Source organism: Hibiscus syriacus, unplaced genomic scaffold (genome assembly GCF_006381635.1).
Source record: "Hibiscus syriacus cultivar Baekdansim isolate YM2019G1 unplaced genomic scaffold, ASM638163v2 tig00111812_pilon, whole genome shotgun sequence".
NCBI classification, from domain to species: domain Eukaryota; kingdom Viridiplantae; phylum Streptophyta; class Magnoliopsida; order Malvales; family Malvaceae; genus Hibiscus; species Hibiscus syriacus.
Window position 1 is genome coordinate 499,653 of NW_024063187.1, and position 18,555 is coordinate 518,207.

General features: G+C 37.5%; 1 protein-coding gene across 1 annotated transcript; it reads right to left on the reverse strand.

Annotated features, from left to right (window-relative positions):
- Positions 1 to 1,448: 1,448 nt before the first annotated feature.
- LOC120171121 lies at positions 1,449 to 3,704 on the reverse strand. Its single transcript, XM_039178909.1, has 2 exons — positions 2,044 to 3,704; positions 1,449 to 1,953 (listed from the first exon to the last, which is right to left on the reverse strand). The coding sequence occupies exons 1-2, from the start codon at positions 3,702 to 3,704 to the stop codon at positions 1,449 to 1,451; spliced, it is 2,166 nt and encodes a 721-aa protein (XP_039034840.1).
- Positions 3,705 to 18,555: the final 14,851 nt, after the last annotated feature.

The window sequence follows — 18,555 nt, forward strand, 5'->3', positions numbered from 1 at the left end:
AATTATTTGCCAGAATTGATGCAGTTGGTGTTGCCACCTTCAAACGTGTAACAAGTATGGAAATAAATAAAGTAGTTTGAAATAAGCAGACATATATATACTAACTTGGTTCTATAACAATAAGATGAAAATAAATAAAGTAGGAATGTTCACTGGAACTTACCATTTTATCAACAACAATCTGGACATTCGTGTCATAACCACCTTTTTCATTTGTCTTGCATTTTTCCACAACAATGCTCTATTAATCTCATCTTCCTCATTTCCCATTTCTTGCATCAAAATTAAGAAGAATAACAACAATGAATTAACATAAACAGATGCATATCTAAACTATTCAATTAATTTACTACATACAATCTCAAGAGTTAGTCCAGCGTATCCTTTTCTACTCAATTGATGATTGTATCTATGTTATCCACACATTTTTTTTAGTTTTCTAACTTGTTTCCTGCATTAGAAACATTAAAACTGTCAAGATTGGTTTCTAAAACTAATATATATAACAAATACAGATACGAAAAGTTTAACTAACCTGCCACTTCTTTGAAAGTCTTTGCGATACAAAAACCTTCTAGTCATATATCTTCAAATAAGGATACATATCTGGAGGGTTGAGCAGATTTGCATTAGGGTTATTCTTAAACTTCTCAATGAATTTCTTATACAAATAATGCTTAAAGTTCTTCCACTTTATCCCAATGGATTGAAGGGTGTTCTTCCAACTCCTTGGATCAAGTTCAAAATTCATCTGAAACATAAAGCATTAATTAATAAATATTTTTTTTAACAAAAAAAAGATAATTGGAAGTTAAGATCAGATGTTAGACTTACCAGAATGTATTGCTATAAGTCTTCTTATTTTCCTGTTCAACATCTCGCCAAGTGGCATAAGTGATAGACACCATTGATCTTGCTACCATGCCCTCAATGGTAGCAAGTTTCGTTGCTTTAACGCCAATTGAACACCCTTTTTATTGCAAGTAACGATAACTTTTTCTTTAGTAGTTTTTCCCTTTATTGTCGGGCCTCTTTGTTTAGAGTCTTCATCATGACTCGAAGACTGATCCGATTCCATGGTACCAAGTAGAACTTGTTTCAACATGATTTAAATAAAAAAAGTAAGTACATTGCTATTTCTTGCAGTTGAGACAGAATTAATAACATACAGATGTTGAAAAATAGCATACCAAAAATTAAAGATTTTATTTTGCACACAATATTTTAAACTAATATTCCATTTCTATCTGAGCGTGTACACAAGAAATCATCATCAAGTTCTACTAAAGGGGAGTCTTGTGAAAAATCAAAAGTAGCATGGTATTCCAACATATCATCAGTTTCACCATTTGCTCCATAATTGTACATCTTATGTGGTGTGAAGCCGACAACAGACAAATTTGCATCTTGTTGATTTTGAACATAAAAAACTTGTTTGGCTTGACTAGCTAATATGAAGCGTTCAGATTGGTGATCAAGCCTAGAAAAGTTAACCACTGTGAATCCAAAATCATCTTTTTTATTCCATGACTATCAACCCAATCACACATGAAAACAAGAGCAGTGAATATGCGATAATCAAGATCCCATATATCCTGTATACGACCATAGTAAGTAACAGTGCCATACACGAGATTGGAGTCTTTTGCACTAGCAATCTGGATAGCATGTGCAACTAGAGATACTCCACTACATTGAGTTATTCTTGATTCATCTCGAGATGTTGTATGGAACCGATACTCATTTATGGCAAAACCACTATATTTCTTCACAGTAAAACTTGGCCCTTTGGCCAACCAATAAACACTTTCACAAATGTCTTCCCCGTTAGCCAAATGTGTATCAACCTTAGTCTTAAGCCAACTAATAAATGTCTGATTGTGCTGAGTCTGCAACCATTTACTATTTCGAGAGGCACGGGGGTTATGATCATTCAATTCCAACATATGCTGCCTAAATAATATTAGAAGTTAAAATCATATTAGAAGTTAGGAAAAGTTTAATGCATTACATAGAGTACAAAGAAGACACAGTGGTTCTTACTCTATATACGGCTCCACATCAGCAGTGTTTCGTAATACGTAAAGATGAGCTTCATCAAGTAGCTTAGCATCTACAACCTTGACTGTACCTCGTGATAAAGGTTTGCCTGTGCGAATTCTTTCATCAGTACGTTCATGAGGATTGACAATTGATTTCATGTTTTTTAAGTAGTCTGAGCAAAATTCCAAGGCTTCCTCTGCCACATAACATTCTGCAATGCAACCTTCGGGTCGATTATGATTTTGTACATAGTCTTTGAGTTTTTTTATGTATCTCTCAAATGGATACATCCACCTAAAATGAACCGGGCCACATAACCTCACCTCTCTAACTAAATGCACCATCAAGTGAATCATGACATTGAAAAACGAAGGTGGAAAATACTTCTCTAACAAACACAAAGTTAATACAATGTCACTTTGTAACTTAACTAGCTTATTAATGTCAACGACTTTACTACACAACACGTTGAAAAAAATGACACAAACATATTTCACATGTAACATCACCTTTATTGCAAAAGGGAGAAGTTGTTGCTTCAGTACATGAAAATCATTAGACTTCAAACCATTCATCTTTGATACATCATCAGACACGAGATTCTTGAAATTTGAACAATACCCATCAGGCACTTTTATGGTAGACAGGGTCTCGTAAAACTGGTGTTTCTCTGTGGTATTCAATGTGTAGCACGCAGGCAGAAGCCAAGTACTATTCTCTCTTGGTTGAGTTTGTAATTCAGGCTTAATGCTCATCGCCACAAGATCTTTTCGTGCTCTTAACCTATCATTCGTCTTGCCAGGCAAATTCAACAATGTCCCATAAACCCTCTCACACACATTTTTCTCTATGTGCATAACATCTAACTGATGACGAACAAGCAACTTCTTCCAATATTCAAGTTCAAAAAAAATTGATTTGTAGTGCCAAAATTTAGCTCTCTCAACGATTCTTTCTTTTTCCTTCTTTGACATTTTCTTCGTTGGCGTTTTCTTCTTAGACGTTGTCTTATTAACCCATGAAGTCTCAAACCCCCTCAGATAGTCGTAAATCTCTTCACCTGATAATGGTTGTTTTATAACATCATCCTCTTGTTGATTGTTGAAATATTTTTTTCTTTTACGAAGAAGATCTTGAAGTGGCAGGAATCTTCTATGACCAAGAAGGCATACTTTTTTCGAATTTGGCAACCACTGTGAACAAGTATTCTCTGAACATATTGAACACGCATAATAACCTTTGGTAACACACCCCGAAAGATTACCATATGCGAGAAAGTCATTTATATTCCAAAGTAATATTGCTCTTAGATTGAAGTATTCTTTCTTATAAGAACCATATGTCTTCACGCCAGTTTCCAATAAGAGTTTTAGATCTGCTATCAATGGTGCCAAGTAGACATCAATTTTGTTACCAGGTTGTTTTGGACCTGATATCAATAGAGTCAACATAATGAATTTTCTTGTCATGCACAAATAAGAGGGTAGATTATAAGTTATTAAGATAACCGGCCAATAGTTATGCTTGGAACTTAATGACTTGTGAGGATTGATACCATCAACGGACAAGGCTAATATAAGATTCCATTTTTCTTCTCCGAATTCTTTCCACGTTCTATCAATAAGCTTCCAAGAGGGGGAATCACGAGGATGACTTAACATATTGTTATTAGTCTGACCTTGTCAATGCCAAGTTAAGTCATGTTCCATTTCTGGTGACGAAAACATTCTCCTAAATCTGGAGATGAGAGGAAAATACCATAAAATGTTTAAAGGTACGTTTTTGGTATTCTCCTTCCAATGAGATGTGCCACAAGTTGGACATTGAGAAGTATCCTTATGTTTTTTCCAGAATAGAACACAATCGTTTTCACATGCATGAATTTTTTCATATTGTAGACCTACTCCTTTTAGCAATTTTTTGGCATCATATAGGGAGTTAGGTATTGTATTATTTAATGGTAAGACATCTTTTAGGAAACCTAACAATACTTCAAAACTAGCCTCAGACCACCCTGTTTGCGTGTTGTAAGTATTATAAATTATACGCAAATAATGTGCAAGTATACACAATCGCTCAAGTAATATAATGATGAGTGGGTATCATCTCCATAGGGATTGGGTTAAATTACAAAAGTATAACCAAAACAATGCACTATTCTATCTAAGTATAGTTAGTCTTGATATATACAAATGTCACGGCAATGTAAATGTGTATGCTGGTGGATATGGAGTGATGGTATGATGGTGTAGCAAATAGAAATGCAATGGCAATGATGGATGTTTAATGTTCAGTATGGTGAAATATCAAGGCAATGAAAAATGGTAAAAATAGTAAATAAAAAGAAAATAGAATGTAAAGAAAATAATCCTCACGTGACAAGCTTCCAATGGAATGAGTGGTAGGGATTGATCTAAGGATGCTAAACTTATTTCTCAAGTATATTTAAGCTATCTGGTCTTTACTTACTCGACAGAGCTTTCCTAAAGTGTTCAAAAGAACCTAACAGAATAGGATGCCAAGGCATCTGCTCTCACTCAACGATGTTGCCCAGCCTACCCTATTGATAAAGACATCATTTTTAGTCATTGAAATCCTATCCTAGTCTCTTCCGAGATCTAAGGGATTAAGTTATAATATTCCTAGGCCTGTTCAAAGCCCCTTGAAAATACTATAACCCATTACTTATGAGGATCTTATCTTGTGTTTCTTCCGAATACTTACAAGTATTTTTAGTCTAGGATTTTCCGAATACCTAACCTTCATCTAAAAAATGGACATTTCCATGCCTCTTACAAGCCTAGATGGTGAAGCATTCATAAGCAAAGCAAATAAAGAACCAAAATAAACTTAAATATACCATTAAAAATAAAGTTCAAATAACCATTAAATCAACCACCACCAAATAAGTTAGTTCATGGTGGGGTTCAAAATATCCAAACACAAAGTCATGAAAATATTTGTTCCAACAACCCACAAATAAATATAAAATAGCAGCAAAATGGAAAGTTGAGAAGAAGCCTTCGACGCGCCACCGGAGGTCTCCTCTCGACCACCGTGAACCACCTAGCTCGCTAGCTCCTTTCGGCGTCTAGCTTGCCACTCCTTGGAGCTTTATCAATGGAGGAATATCCCAAGGAAGAAGAAAGGAAAAAGAAAATAAAAATCTGATTTTTGCTACAGTATGCGTGTGCGTGAATCCCCTCTTCCTCTCTCCCATGAGGTTTCATATATAATAAAAAAATATCTAGGGATAATGATGATATTATTGGGTGAAAAATACCCCTCATACCCCTAGAATCACATGTTGAGCGTGAATCTTATCCTCCAAGTGGAAGTGGTCCTCTGGCGGCTCTGGCAGGAGGTTACAACAGTCCTTCACGTGCAGAGACAGTTGTCTAGTGCCAGCTGTCCTTGTGCAGAAATATCTTTTTTGTCTTTTTCTGTACCATAAATGCCGAGGCATTTCATTCTACTTTAGCAACGTATGATGCCGCGGCATTGTTTCCCAAAGAATCCTTTTTCTTGCTATTCCCTGCACACCACAACCAAACTGCACCTTTCCCTCAAGAGCACCATTAAGAAATAAAATAACACTACCACCACAAATGCAACTACATAATCCTAAAATGCCTCAAATGAGCTTTTAAACAAACAATAACTCAAGTGAAAAAGGCCTTAAAAGTAGCCTTTTTAAGAAGTTATCACACCCCAAACTTAAGCTACTGCTTATCCCCAAGCAATGGATAGCAGTTACATAAGTAAAATGTCATGGCAATGTTTGACAGTAAGACAGTAGGATAAAATTGAATTTCAACCCTCAGAGAAAAAAAAATAAGCTTCAACATACTAGACTTATCAAGAATTCAAGTACTTTTCCCTAGGTCAAGATCCTTTGTCGTAGTGTGTGTGCGTGATTGTATCCAATCTATACTTAGCAAACTTAAACAATTTCTAATATAGTCCTCTAGTTTTTGCCAAGGCATTTACTTATTCATTAAGGACATTTTTACTCCCTTTTTTCTGAACTTTTTTTTAACTGTTGTTATGATGGGAGTCAGCTCATCACACCTACTCTCCCACACTCTAGATGAAAGAGAGCATACCTTTCACCCCCGAGCTAATTAAGTAGAGTCATCCCGTGACTACTTTCATTCACTCATATGCACAAGGCTGCCATTTATTAAAGAAAGTTCCAGGCAATGCCACGGCAAAGAGGAGTGTCCCTCTACAGCTATGCCTAAGCATTTATTCACAGTTTCATTTCCAAGGGAGTTGTTTTTTATTTTTTCTTTTAAGCACAAAACTATATTTCAATGCCAAAACTAACTAGAGTTATTTCATAAATTTTTTTTTCTAAATTTTCTAAGTATAAAAAGCATACAAATCGTGTAAAATTTTCACAAAGCATCAAGCCCTAGAGTGAGTTCTATCATTCTCAACAGTCATTTACATTTAGAATCTAGCCTAATAAAAATCATCATCATCAGGTATCCTAAAAACATTCTATCTAACTATCCTACCATTTACTAATGCCATGGCATAATACTACGCTAATGCTATCATGCATATGACCTACCAAGAACAATACATCCCCCAAACTTAAGGGAATCATTGTCCTCAATGCTTAAACTAAACTATATATAAACTAAATGCCATACAATGAAATGCAACTAAATTATAATGAATGCAAAGGAGGTACCTCAATGTTTGCGTGGTGGTGGTGCCTTGGAGGTGCTAGCAGCTCCTTGCTTGGTGCGCTTGCGTATTGGTGCTGGGATGGACTCGGAAGAAGTGGAGTAATGACGCGCAATTCGTCCAGCCGTGGTCTTGGTGCGTCGACCACTATGTGGCTGGAGAAGGATTGGGTGCTGGGACAAGGCTGGGTGTTTCTTCGACAGGGACAGTGGGCAGATATTTAGGAGTTTCAGAACGGTGTGGAGCAGGAATCGGATCATCAGCGGGAGGATCAACTGCATCTTGTTCGGGCTCTGGAGATGCCTCGGCATTAAATGCCGGCAGAATTTTGTCTGGGAAGCCAGGGAAATTCCGTTGATCGTAGGGAATAATTTCTTGAAACATTGATTCCACCACAGCATCTCTATGCTTCACGTATCCAAAGAAGTTATGGATATCACAGTGTAAAGCATGCAGGTGTGTCTGAGTCTGCATCACAGCTTCCTCGAGAGCAATTAGCCTTGCCTCGGCATTTGATTGTATAGTACCTGTAGATTGCTCATGAGAAGATTTTTTAGATTTAGGATTTTCAAGTCCTAATAGCAGTGGGAGTATGGCTCTAGTAATGCCCGATAATCCAGGTAAAATTTCATCAAAAGCATTTTCCTCAACCTTTTTCTTACGACATAAGGCAGTAATTAAGTTAGGAAACACTAAAGCACTTTCCTTTTTACTTAAGCAGTCATGAACTTGCTGAACAATAACACATCCAATATCAATAGGACGGGACACCATTATCGAATGTAAAAGTAGTAAGCGTGAAAGTGATACCGTAGTGTTGTGGGAAGTGGGCATGAGTTTATGCTTAAGGAAGTGATTCCATAACTTGGCGCGCGGCTGAAGACGTTCTCGGTTGACCGAGTATCGACTAATTTGATGCTCATTCCACTCAATGTTTTCGAAACAAAGGTCCTCCAAGACCCCATCGTATATGGTGCTATCAGCCTCCTCTTCGAACGTGGCATGCCCGTCTACTACATCCTGTAAATGAAAATATCGGTTAATCGCATTGGGTGTAAAACGAATCTGTTTACCTCGAACGAAGATAGAGTGTTAGTTGGGCTTGGAAATATTCGCGTAGAACTCCTTAACCACCGAGGCATTTACTGAACCAGGATGACGGGCGAATTTCTTTCACTTGAGCGATGTCACGATGTCCATAACATCGGGTCCAAAACCACCATCGGTTTCCTCGGTAAAAATAAACCCTAACTCAAAAAAGAGTTTTCGGTTCTTGAAGTTTTAGAACCAAGCCCTGGCCTCGTCATCTTCAAACTGTTGCCAAGCGGTAATGTCGGTTGGAGCCGGTCTTGAACGCATTATTTTCGTGTGTGTATGAAGCAAGAAAAATGATAAAGATAGAAACTTTTGAAAGCTTTAAAAACTTGGATGTATTTTGGCTATGGAGAGAATAAGGGAAGAAGATGAGTAAAAGAAAGAGAAAAAGTAAAAGTTAAAATGAAAGAGAAAAATTAATAAAGAAAGAGAAGAAAAAGTTAAAAATTTAAGAGGGAAAAGGTGTGATAGGACAGTTAAGAGAGTATTGAGTGGGTGGAGGGGGTTATGAGTGTATGGGGAAGGAAAAAAAAAAACTGCCAAAAGGTAATGATGGTGATAGGACAAGTCTATGGAAAGAGAAAAAGAAATGTCAGAAATTAAATTAAATAAAAAGAAACAAATCAAAAGAATATCTCTCCAATTAATGCATTGTCCTTTCCTCCCTTTGGTAACCGCTCTTTGCACGGTTTGCAGCACTGTGGTCCCTACAAATCATATAAAAAATTAATTACAAAATGAAATAAAAATAAAAATTAAAATAAAGAAAAACTTAAATTTTAAATTTTTATTTATACACATACATAAATTCAATGTCGTGGCATCGAATTTTGGTTCTCCTCTGGGCACGCTTCAGTATTGTGCAGTCGTAACACGTCCTTATTGTGTTATGGTGGAACTCCATTGTAGGCTTTCAGACGCTGACCATTGATCTTGAAGATCGTTCTGTTGTCTATTCTCTTGATGTCAACAACTCCATGGGATAGACATAATGCACCTCAAATGGTCCTGACCATCGAGATTTGAGTTTCCCAGGAAAGAGTTTAAGTCTGGAGTTGTAAAGCAAGACTTGTTTCCCCTCATGAAAATGCCGTGGCATCAGTTTCTGGTCATGCCACTTCTTGGTTTTCTCCTTGTATATCCGAGCATTCTCATATGCTTGTGCTGTAAACTCTTCCATTTCGTTAAGTTCAAGTAATCTTTGCTCCCCATCTAGTTGAGCATCGAAATTCAATCGCTTGATGGCCCAATAAGCTTTGTGTTCAAGCTCAACCGGGAGATGACAAGCTTTACCATAGACCAACTTAAAGGGTGACATCCCAAAGGAGTCTTGAATGTAGTTCTGTTCGCCCAAAGTGCTTCATCCAACTTTGGCGACCAATCCTTACGCCTTGGGTTCATCACTTTCTCTAAAATCTGCTTGATCTCTCGATTAGATATCTCTGCTTGGCCATTTGTCTGCGGATGATATGCCATGGTAATCTTATGTTGAACTCCATATCTCTTCAATGCCTTGACAATCAACTTGTTATCAAAGTGGGTTCCCTCATCACTAATGATAGCATGAGGTACTCCAAACCGAGTGAAAATATACTTGTGCAAAAACTTGAGTGCGGTCTTGGAGTCATTCCTTGATGTTGCTATTGCTTCCACCCATTTTGACACATAATCCACAGCAAGCAAGATATATAATTTTCCTTCAGAAGATGGGAATGGTCCCATGAAATCAATGCCCCACACATCAAACAGTTATATCTCCAAAATATTTTGCAGCAGCATTTCATGTCGTCTGGAGATGTTTCCAGTCCATTGGCATCAATCACATCATTTGTAAAATGCTTGGGCATCTTTAAACAGAGTTGGCCAGTAAAAGCCTAATTGCAGGACCTTAGCAGTAGTCCTTGTTCCACTAAAATGGCCTCCAGTTGGGGCCGAATGACAATGGTACAAAATATCACTTTGCTCTTCTTCAGGTACACGTCGTCTAATGAGCTGATCGACACAATGCTTGAATAGATATGGCTCATCCCAAAAATAGTGCCTTGCATCGTGCTTGAACTTCTTTTTAGCCTGACTATTCAAATCAAAAGGCACAATTCCACTAACAAGAAAATTAACAAGGTCAGCGTACCACGGGATTGTCGTGGCATATAAAATTTTCTCATCAGGAAATTCCTCTTGGATATCTACAGTGTCATGGCATTCAGAATTGTTCTCTAGCCTAGATAAGTGATCAACAACTTTATTTTCAGTTCCTTTTCTATCTACCACCTCTAATTCAAATTCTTACAAAAGTAAGATCCACCTAATAAGTCTAGGCTTGGCATCCTTTTTGTTCACTAAGTATTTTATAGCCAAATGATCATTGTGAACAATAACTTTAGTGCCTATTAGGTAAGGTCTAAATTTATCAAAAGCAAATACCACGACAAGTAATTCTTTCTCAGTGGTAGTGTAGTTCAATTGTGCTTCATTTAAAGTGAGGCTAGAGTAATAAATAACATGAAACATTTTACCTCGGCGTTGCCCCATAACAGCTCCTATGGCATAATCGCTTGCATCACACATCAGATCAAATGGTGATGTCCAATCGGGAGGGACTACAATGAGTGCCGAGATCAGTTGTCGTTTCAGCTCAGTAAATGCGCCGACGCATAATTTGTCAAACACAAAGGGTTGGTTTTGTTGAAGCAATGTGCACAAGGGCTTAGAAATCTTGGAGAAGTCTTTGATAAACCTTCTATAGAATCCAGCATGTCCAAGAAAACTTCTTATACCCTTGACCGAAGTTGGTGGTGGCAACTTTTCAATCACTTTAATCTTCGGCTTATCAATCTCAATACCCTTGTGAGAAATTTTATGGCCTAATACAATGCCTTCAGTCACCATGAAGTGACATTTTTCCCAATTTAAGACCAACTCAGCCTCCTCGCATCTCTTGAGAACTTTTGCTAAATCGTCGAGGCATCGTTCAAAATCGTCCCCACAAATAGAAAAGTCGTCCATGAAAATCTCCAGAAAATCCTTAACCATGTCTGAAAATATGGCTTACATACAATGCTAAAATGTTGTCGGGGCATTACAGAGTCCAAAAGGAATCCTCCTAAAGGCAAAAATGCCATAGGGACAAGTAAATGTAGTCTTCTCCTGATCCTCTGGTGCGATGGCAATTTGATTGTACCCCGGGTACCCATCCAAAAAGCAATAGAATGCTTTGTCGGCTAATCGATCCAACATTTGGTCGATGAAAGGTAGAGGAAAATGGTCCTTTTTTGTACTTTATTGAGTTTTCAATAGTCCATGCATATCCTCCATCCGGTCACAGTGCGAGTGGGTAATAGCTCATTATCCTCATTAGTAACCATCGTCGTGCCTCTTTTCTTCGAAACACATTGGATAGGGCTCACCCATGAGCTATTTGAGATAGGACAGATCACTCCAGCATCAAGCCATTTCAGAATTTCTTTCATCACCACTTGCTTTATAATAGGGTTGAGTCTTCTTTGTGGTTCTATTGAATTGCCTTGGCAATCTTCAAACAGAATCTTGTGCATACAGATCGTGGGACTGATGCCTTTCAAATCGGCCATAGTCCAACCAATTGCTTTTTTATGCTGCATCAACACACTTAACAAACTTTGCTCTTGATTAGCATTAAGGTTAGTGGAAATAATCACCGGTAAAGTCTCATCGCTACCTAAGTAAACAAATTTAAGATGCCCTGGCAAAGTCTTAAGATCTAGAGTGGGTGGATGCATTAATGAAGGCTTAGGAGGAATAAATTCATCAAAATTTAGAGGTTCAAAATTCATACCTGATCTAACTTGTAGTAAGCTAGATTCTTCCTCAAAAATTAGAAAGTTGTCGGACTCCACTAAGCTTTCATCATCCACCCAATATTTATTTTCTGCTAGCTGAATGAAATTGTTCTGGCAAAGATGTTCAGTCTCTTCTTCAATCACTGAGTTCAATTCAGAAATGCCTTGGCATTCTTAGTGTCATCAACATATTTGAGCGTTCGAAAAACATTGACAGTCACACACTGATCAGCCACTCTCATGGTGAGTTCACCTTTTTCACAGCCTATCAAGATACATCCAGTGGCTAGGAAAGGTCTTCCCATAATGATTGGTGCCTTGGCATCAACTTCGCAGTCCATAATTAAGAAGTCGACTGGAAACACAAACTTATCCACCCTTACTATGACATCCTCAACTCTCCCTTCAGGTTTCACATGGGATCTGTCGGCAAGTTGCAAAATAACTGAGTTGGGTCTTGCATCTCCTATGCCAAACTTCAAGAATATCGATTTCGGCATTAAGTTGACACTTGAACCAAGATCACATAGTGACTTTCCAACAAAATTAGCTCCAATTGAATAATGAATAATGAAGCTGCCCGGATCATTTCTCTTTGGCGACAACTTACTCAATGAAGAAAACAATTCTGTTGCCGTGGCAACAGTCTCTACTTTCCTCTTCTTGGTACAAATTTTCTTCAGAAATTTGGCATACATCCCCATCTATTCAACAGCTTCCAAGAGAGGTATATTGATATGGAGTTGATCAAGAATGTCCACGAACTTCTTGAACTGAACTTCATCATTATGCTTCTTCAATCTTTGCGGGAAAGGTGGGGGAGGTCTAACTTCCTTAGCTGCAAGAATAGAATTTGCTTTTACCTTGGCATCAGAATCTGGTATCTTAGCATAATCCTCCTCCTTGTCATTCTCAGTAACTCTATCATCATGTAATTCAACTTCAGTAGTGGGATTAGAATCATCATGTTGTGGCCCACTATCCTTGACTTGTCGGTTGATTTGTGTTCCACTCCTAAGTGTTGACACATTACAGTGCTCTTTTCCAGGTGCTCTAGTGACTTTAGTATCACTTGGAAAACATTCTTGCTGACGCTCTTGCAATGCCATAGCAATCTGACCAACTTGACCTTCCAAAGCTCTCAAAGACGAGCTATGGCTTTGAAGTAAGGCGCCTTAACTATGAAGTAAAGCTCCTTGATTTTTAATTGAAGTAGAATGGTCTTGCAGCATTATCTTCGTAGTGGATATGAACTCTTGAATTGTAGTTTCCAATGAACTCATGCTTGCTGAAGATGAAGCTCCTTTGTTGGCATTATGCCATGGCATAGCATTTTGGTAACCTTGAGGCTCATTGTGATTCTGCTACCGAGTAGGTTGATTAACATTGTGGGCTCCTTGATTTCCCCATGAAAAATTGGGATGCTGACGCCATCCAGCATTATAAGTGTTAGAATAAGGATTGTCGTTGCCTCGATTATAATTACCTACAAAGTTGATGGACTCATGGTTGGTTGCGCATTCGCTCTCGTGATGATTGCCTTGGCATAACAGACATGCCAAGCTAGTTGCTTTCACTTCCTTCACATCAGTGGAATGTTATAAGTTCTTCAACATATTAGTGATGGCTGAGAGTTGAGCGGACACCAAATCCTTGGTATCTAACTCAAATGCTCCAGGTGTTCTCCTTCTACTCCCAAGCCTTGAGGAAGGAAACTGATAATCATTATTAGCAATTCTGTCCAAGATAGCAAACGCCTCAGTCGGTGATTTATTCAACAATGTCCCATTTACTGAGGCATCCATAACATCATCGTGGGTACATTGACTCCATTATAGAACATGAATACTTGAGTCCAATCATGAAAACCATGATTTGAACACTTTCGAAGCAAACTCTTGTAACGATCCCAACAATCATACATGGATTCGTCGTCGCCCTGGCGAAAAGATGATATTTCATTCCTTAGTTGTGTATTCATGTTTGGTGGGTTGTACCTCAATAAGAAACTCTTACAAAGATCGGCCCATGATTCCATAGAACCAGCTGGTACACCACTCAACCAAGCCCTTGCTCGGTCACGCAATGAATACGAAAAAAGCTTTAATTTCAGAAAATCCTCATGCACTCCTTCTTGGCGAAAAGAATCAAAAACGTCCAGAAATTTGCGAATGTGCTGCCTGGCATCTTCAGTTGGCATACCCCCAAACTGTTCAATAGAATTTAAAATATTGAACATGATTGGTTTCAGCTCGAAATGTGCAGCTTGAATTTCAGGTGCCACAATCCCAGGATTCAGATCATCCAGCATCGGATTTAAGTGATCGCGAATAACGTGCGGTCTAACAGCAGGAGTAACATTGTCTAATGCCGTGGCATTATGATTTCCGTCATCCTGACCAATGCCTTGGTTTCCAATCTGATACATATTTCTTTGAGTACGTCTTCTTCTTCTAAAGAGTCTTTCAATCTCAGGTTCTATTGGTTCCAAAGGCTCTTCATAATTTCTTTTAGGCATACACTAGATAAACCTGAAAATAAAACAAAAATATCAAGTAGACTATACACAAATAAAAATGCAAAACAAAATAATATGCTCTGGTAAAACTAAATAACTTCAGGCTGCCAATCCCCGGCAACGGTGCCAAAAACTTGTTCGCGTGTTGTGAGTACTATAAATTATACGCAAATAATGTGCAAGTGTACACAATCGCTCAAGTAATATAATGATGAGTGAGTATCGTCTCCACAGGGATTGGGTGAAATTACAAAAGTCTAACCAAAACAATGCACTATTCTATCTAAGTATAGTTAGTCTTGATATATACAAATGTCACGGCAATGTAAATGTGTATGCTGGTGGATATGGAGTGATAGTCTGATGGTGTAGCAAATGGAAATCCAATGGCAATGATGGATGTTTAATGTTGAGTATGGTGAAATGTCAAGGCAATGAAAAATGGTAAAAACAATAAATGAAAAGAAAATAGAATGTAAAGAAAATAATCCTCATGTGACAAGCTTCCAATGGAATGAGTGGTAGGGATTGATCTAAGGATGCTAAACTTATTTCTCAATTATATTTAAGCTACCTGGTCTTTACTTACTCGAAAGAGCTTTCCCAAAGTGTTCAAAAGAACCTAATATAATAGGATGCCAAGGCATCTGCTCTCACTCAACGATGTTGGCCAGCCTACCCTATTGATAAAGACACCCTTTTTAGTCATTGAAATCTTATCCTAGTCTCTTATGAGATCTAAGGGATTAAGTTATAATATTCCTAGGTCGGTTCAAATCCCCTTGAAAATACTATAACCCATTGCTTTTGAGGATCTTATCTTGCATTTCTTCCGAATACTTACAAGTATTTTTAGTTTAGGATTCTTCCGAATACCTAACCTTCATCTAATAAATGGACATTTCCATGCCTCTTACAAGACTAGATGGTGAAGCATTCATAAGCAAAGAAAATAAAGAACCAAAATAAACTTAAATACACCATTAAAAATAAAGTTCAAACAACCATTAAATCAACCACCACCAAATAAGTTAGTTCATGGTGGGTTCAAAATATCCAAACACAAAGTCATGAAAATATTTGTTCCAACAACCCACAAATAAATATAAAATAGCAGCAAAAAGGGAAGTTGAGAAAAAGCCTTCGACGCGCCACCGGAGGTCTCCTCTCAGCCACCGTGAACCATCTAGCACGCTAGCTCCTTTCAGAGCCTAGCTTGCCACTCCTTGGAGCTTTATCAATGGAGGAATATCCCAATGAAGAAGAAAGGAAAAAGAAAATAAAAATCTGATTTTTTGCTACAGTATGCGTGTGCGAGAATCCCCTCTTCCTCTCTCCCATGAGGTGTCATATATAATAAAAAAATATCTAGGGGTAATGATGATATTGTTGGTTGCAAAATACCCCTCATACCCCTAGAATCACATGTTGAGCGTGAATCTTATCCTCCAAGTGGCAGTGGTCTTCTGATGGCTCTGGCAGGCAGTTACAACAGTCCTTCACATGCAGAGACAGCTGTCTAGTGCCAGCTGTCCTTGTGCAGAAATATCTTTTTTGTAATGCCGAGGCATTTCATTCTACTTTAGCAACGTGTGATGCCGCGATATTGCTTCCCAAAGAATCCTTTTTCTTGCTATTCCCTGCACACCACAAACAAACTACACCTTTCCCTCAAGCAGCACCATTAAGAAATAAAATAACACTGCCACCACAATGCAACTATATGTAACTACATGATCCTAAAATGCCTAAAATGAGCTTTTAAACAAACAATAACTTAAGTGAAAAAGGCCTTAAAAGTAACATTTTTAGGAAGTTATCACACCCAAATTGACCCTTGATATGTTGGAATTTCAATAATCCACTAAGTACATTATACTTTGACCCTACGTAAAGTGGCTTCTCACATTCTTCAAGAAGTGACTTCAATGAATCAGGTTCATTTTCTACATATCTGAAGGCATCATGTACCATATCCTCATGTATAATCAAAATTGGGAGGAATAGATTTGTTAGGACATCTAGAATCAAGCTCGGGTTGTCTTTCTCCATGGAAAGGCCAAACCTTATAACTTTTATCGAAGCCAAAGGCAAACAGATGATAGCGCACGGGGTGAATTGAGTGGTGCCACAAATTGATACAATGTATACAAGGACATCGAATAAGAACTGAATTTGGATCATTACTTTGTGCAAACTCTAGAAAGGTGTTTACACCCACTTCATATGCATCAGATAACCTATCAGACGAAATCCATGATTTATCATCGACCATTGCTTACAAACCTAAATAATTATAAAGTATTAGCAAAACTACAACTTTATAACTGATGATTGATGAAATATTTATGTAAGATATGAAGAACAAAATGTTTACCCCAAATTACCGAGTACAAAGTAACCCTAACAAATTCATTTTATACTATGCTATAGAACAATGTTCAAGGGTTATGACCCACTCATAAAATCTAAAAACCCCAATCAAAACTAGAACAAACCCTAACAATGTTAGATAAATTATTTGAAAACCCAATTGAAAATAAGGAAAGCCACAATGATTCGATTCACAAAAATAAACTCAAATAATTTGATGAGTTGGAGAATGTAAGGTTTGAATTCTCTATTAACTAGAGATCAGTTTATGTGTTACTTATTTGCCCTTTCTTTTTATCCTATTATCATTTGGGATTTATGCTCCAGTTTAAGTGTCTTGATGAATTGATGTTGGTGTGGTACTTCTGAAATACATGATTTGTCTAATTTACCTTCTGTACATATTACTTGTAACTTTATGCATATAAATAGTTGTTTTGACAAGAACTCGTGGGACCTATTTTAATTTTAATCCTGAAATTCTAGAATTCTTCTTGATGAAGTTGGGGATACTGGAAACACTAGTAAGAATCTTAATGTTCTTTTGTTTGAATTTTAATCCTGAAATTCTATAATTCTTTTCAGTGAACTGATTGTCATACTTACTAATCAACCATCAAAAAAATTTCATGATCTATGATTGGACACCAGTTTGAGTTTCAGTTAAAATGAACATTAACAAACACACATTGTCTCTCCCGTTGCAACAGAGAAAGGGTTTTACATACAAATTCACAAGAATATAACATAAGTAATTCACAGGAATATAACATCAATGTGGTAAATGCAAAAGTTTTTAAGCAACAAATAATCGGCATTGGGGTAAACGAATAGGCTTTGGAAACAAGATATGTCTGTAAACATTTTAACAAGCATAAAAAACATATATCACAAGACAATCAAAATTCAACATTTTGGAACCAAAATACATAATCCATCAAAACCCAAAAAGGCAAAAGGAGTTCAAAAACTAGCACAAGAGTCCACTGAAGTATAAAAACCGAAATAACCCATTCAAAGAACCTATGAAATAAACAAATCAGTAGCGATTAATCAAAAAATAGAAAATTACACAAACAACAAAATCTCGATTCAATTTCAACATATATAAAGTAAAAGCATCAAACCCATTAAATCAAACAAAATAGAAATCAACAAAACCCCAAATGTTAGAATAAAGAACGAGGAATACCTGTGGAAACCCTTGAATTTTGACTCCCTTCATCTGTGTTGTGGTGAATGGTGAAACCAGTGGACTGATGCAACGAGAAAAAGGGAAAAAGAGAAAAAGGGGGAAGCATGCGGCGTGAACTAATTATCGAGGGGGAAGAAGCGGGAAAGGATGAAAATAATGGGGGGGACTTAAAAGACGACTTTTATAGATGACACACGATTAAAAGTGTACTCCGTGTTTTTGCAAATTTTTTGGAATGTGACTATTAAATATGACACACATTATTTTAAGTCATAAATCGTTCAGATTTTAAAAAACATGACATTTTTTATGACACACATTTTTTGCAAGTCATAAATTAGCGTGTGTCATTAAAGGTATATTTTCTTGTAGTGGCAATTAAAGGTTACCCGTAATGAAAATATGGCTATTGGTTCATTGGCAGTAGGTCACTCGACCGATGATGACATGAACCACGACGACAACCCCAACCGAGGCTTAAAGCACTGGTAGATGGGAGACAGTGACCATCTGGGGTGCTGTCAAGCTCAAAGCAAACAACCAAAGGTTGTACGACGACACCAACCAGATCAACTCGGCCTAGATGGTGAACTCCTAACCTAGCGAGTGACAAAACGACCATGAACGAAAGCAGTGGGATCTTGATTTCTTACATAAATAAGAATCGATGAAAAGGGTTGGGTTACGTTGCAAGGCTTGTGAGTGACAATCGACAACGTTGATGACCTTGGACTAGTGGGGACGGCATGGAGAAATGGGAGACCGACATGAATAAACAAATAAAAAGGGAAAATATAGAGATGGGGGCGCCACTA

What these genes read in the sequence shown, in the direction of transcription:
- LOC120171121 (XM_039178909.1), bottom strand. Translation starts at nt 3,704, where the DNA reads ATGTTAAGTCATCCTCGTGATTCCCCCTCTTGGAAGCTTATTGATAGA. An exon ending in GATGTGGAGCCGTATATAGA is followed by an intron (nt 1,954 to 2,043) that starts GTAAGAACCACT and finishes AATATTATTTAG; the next exon opens with GCAGCATATGTTGGAATTGA.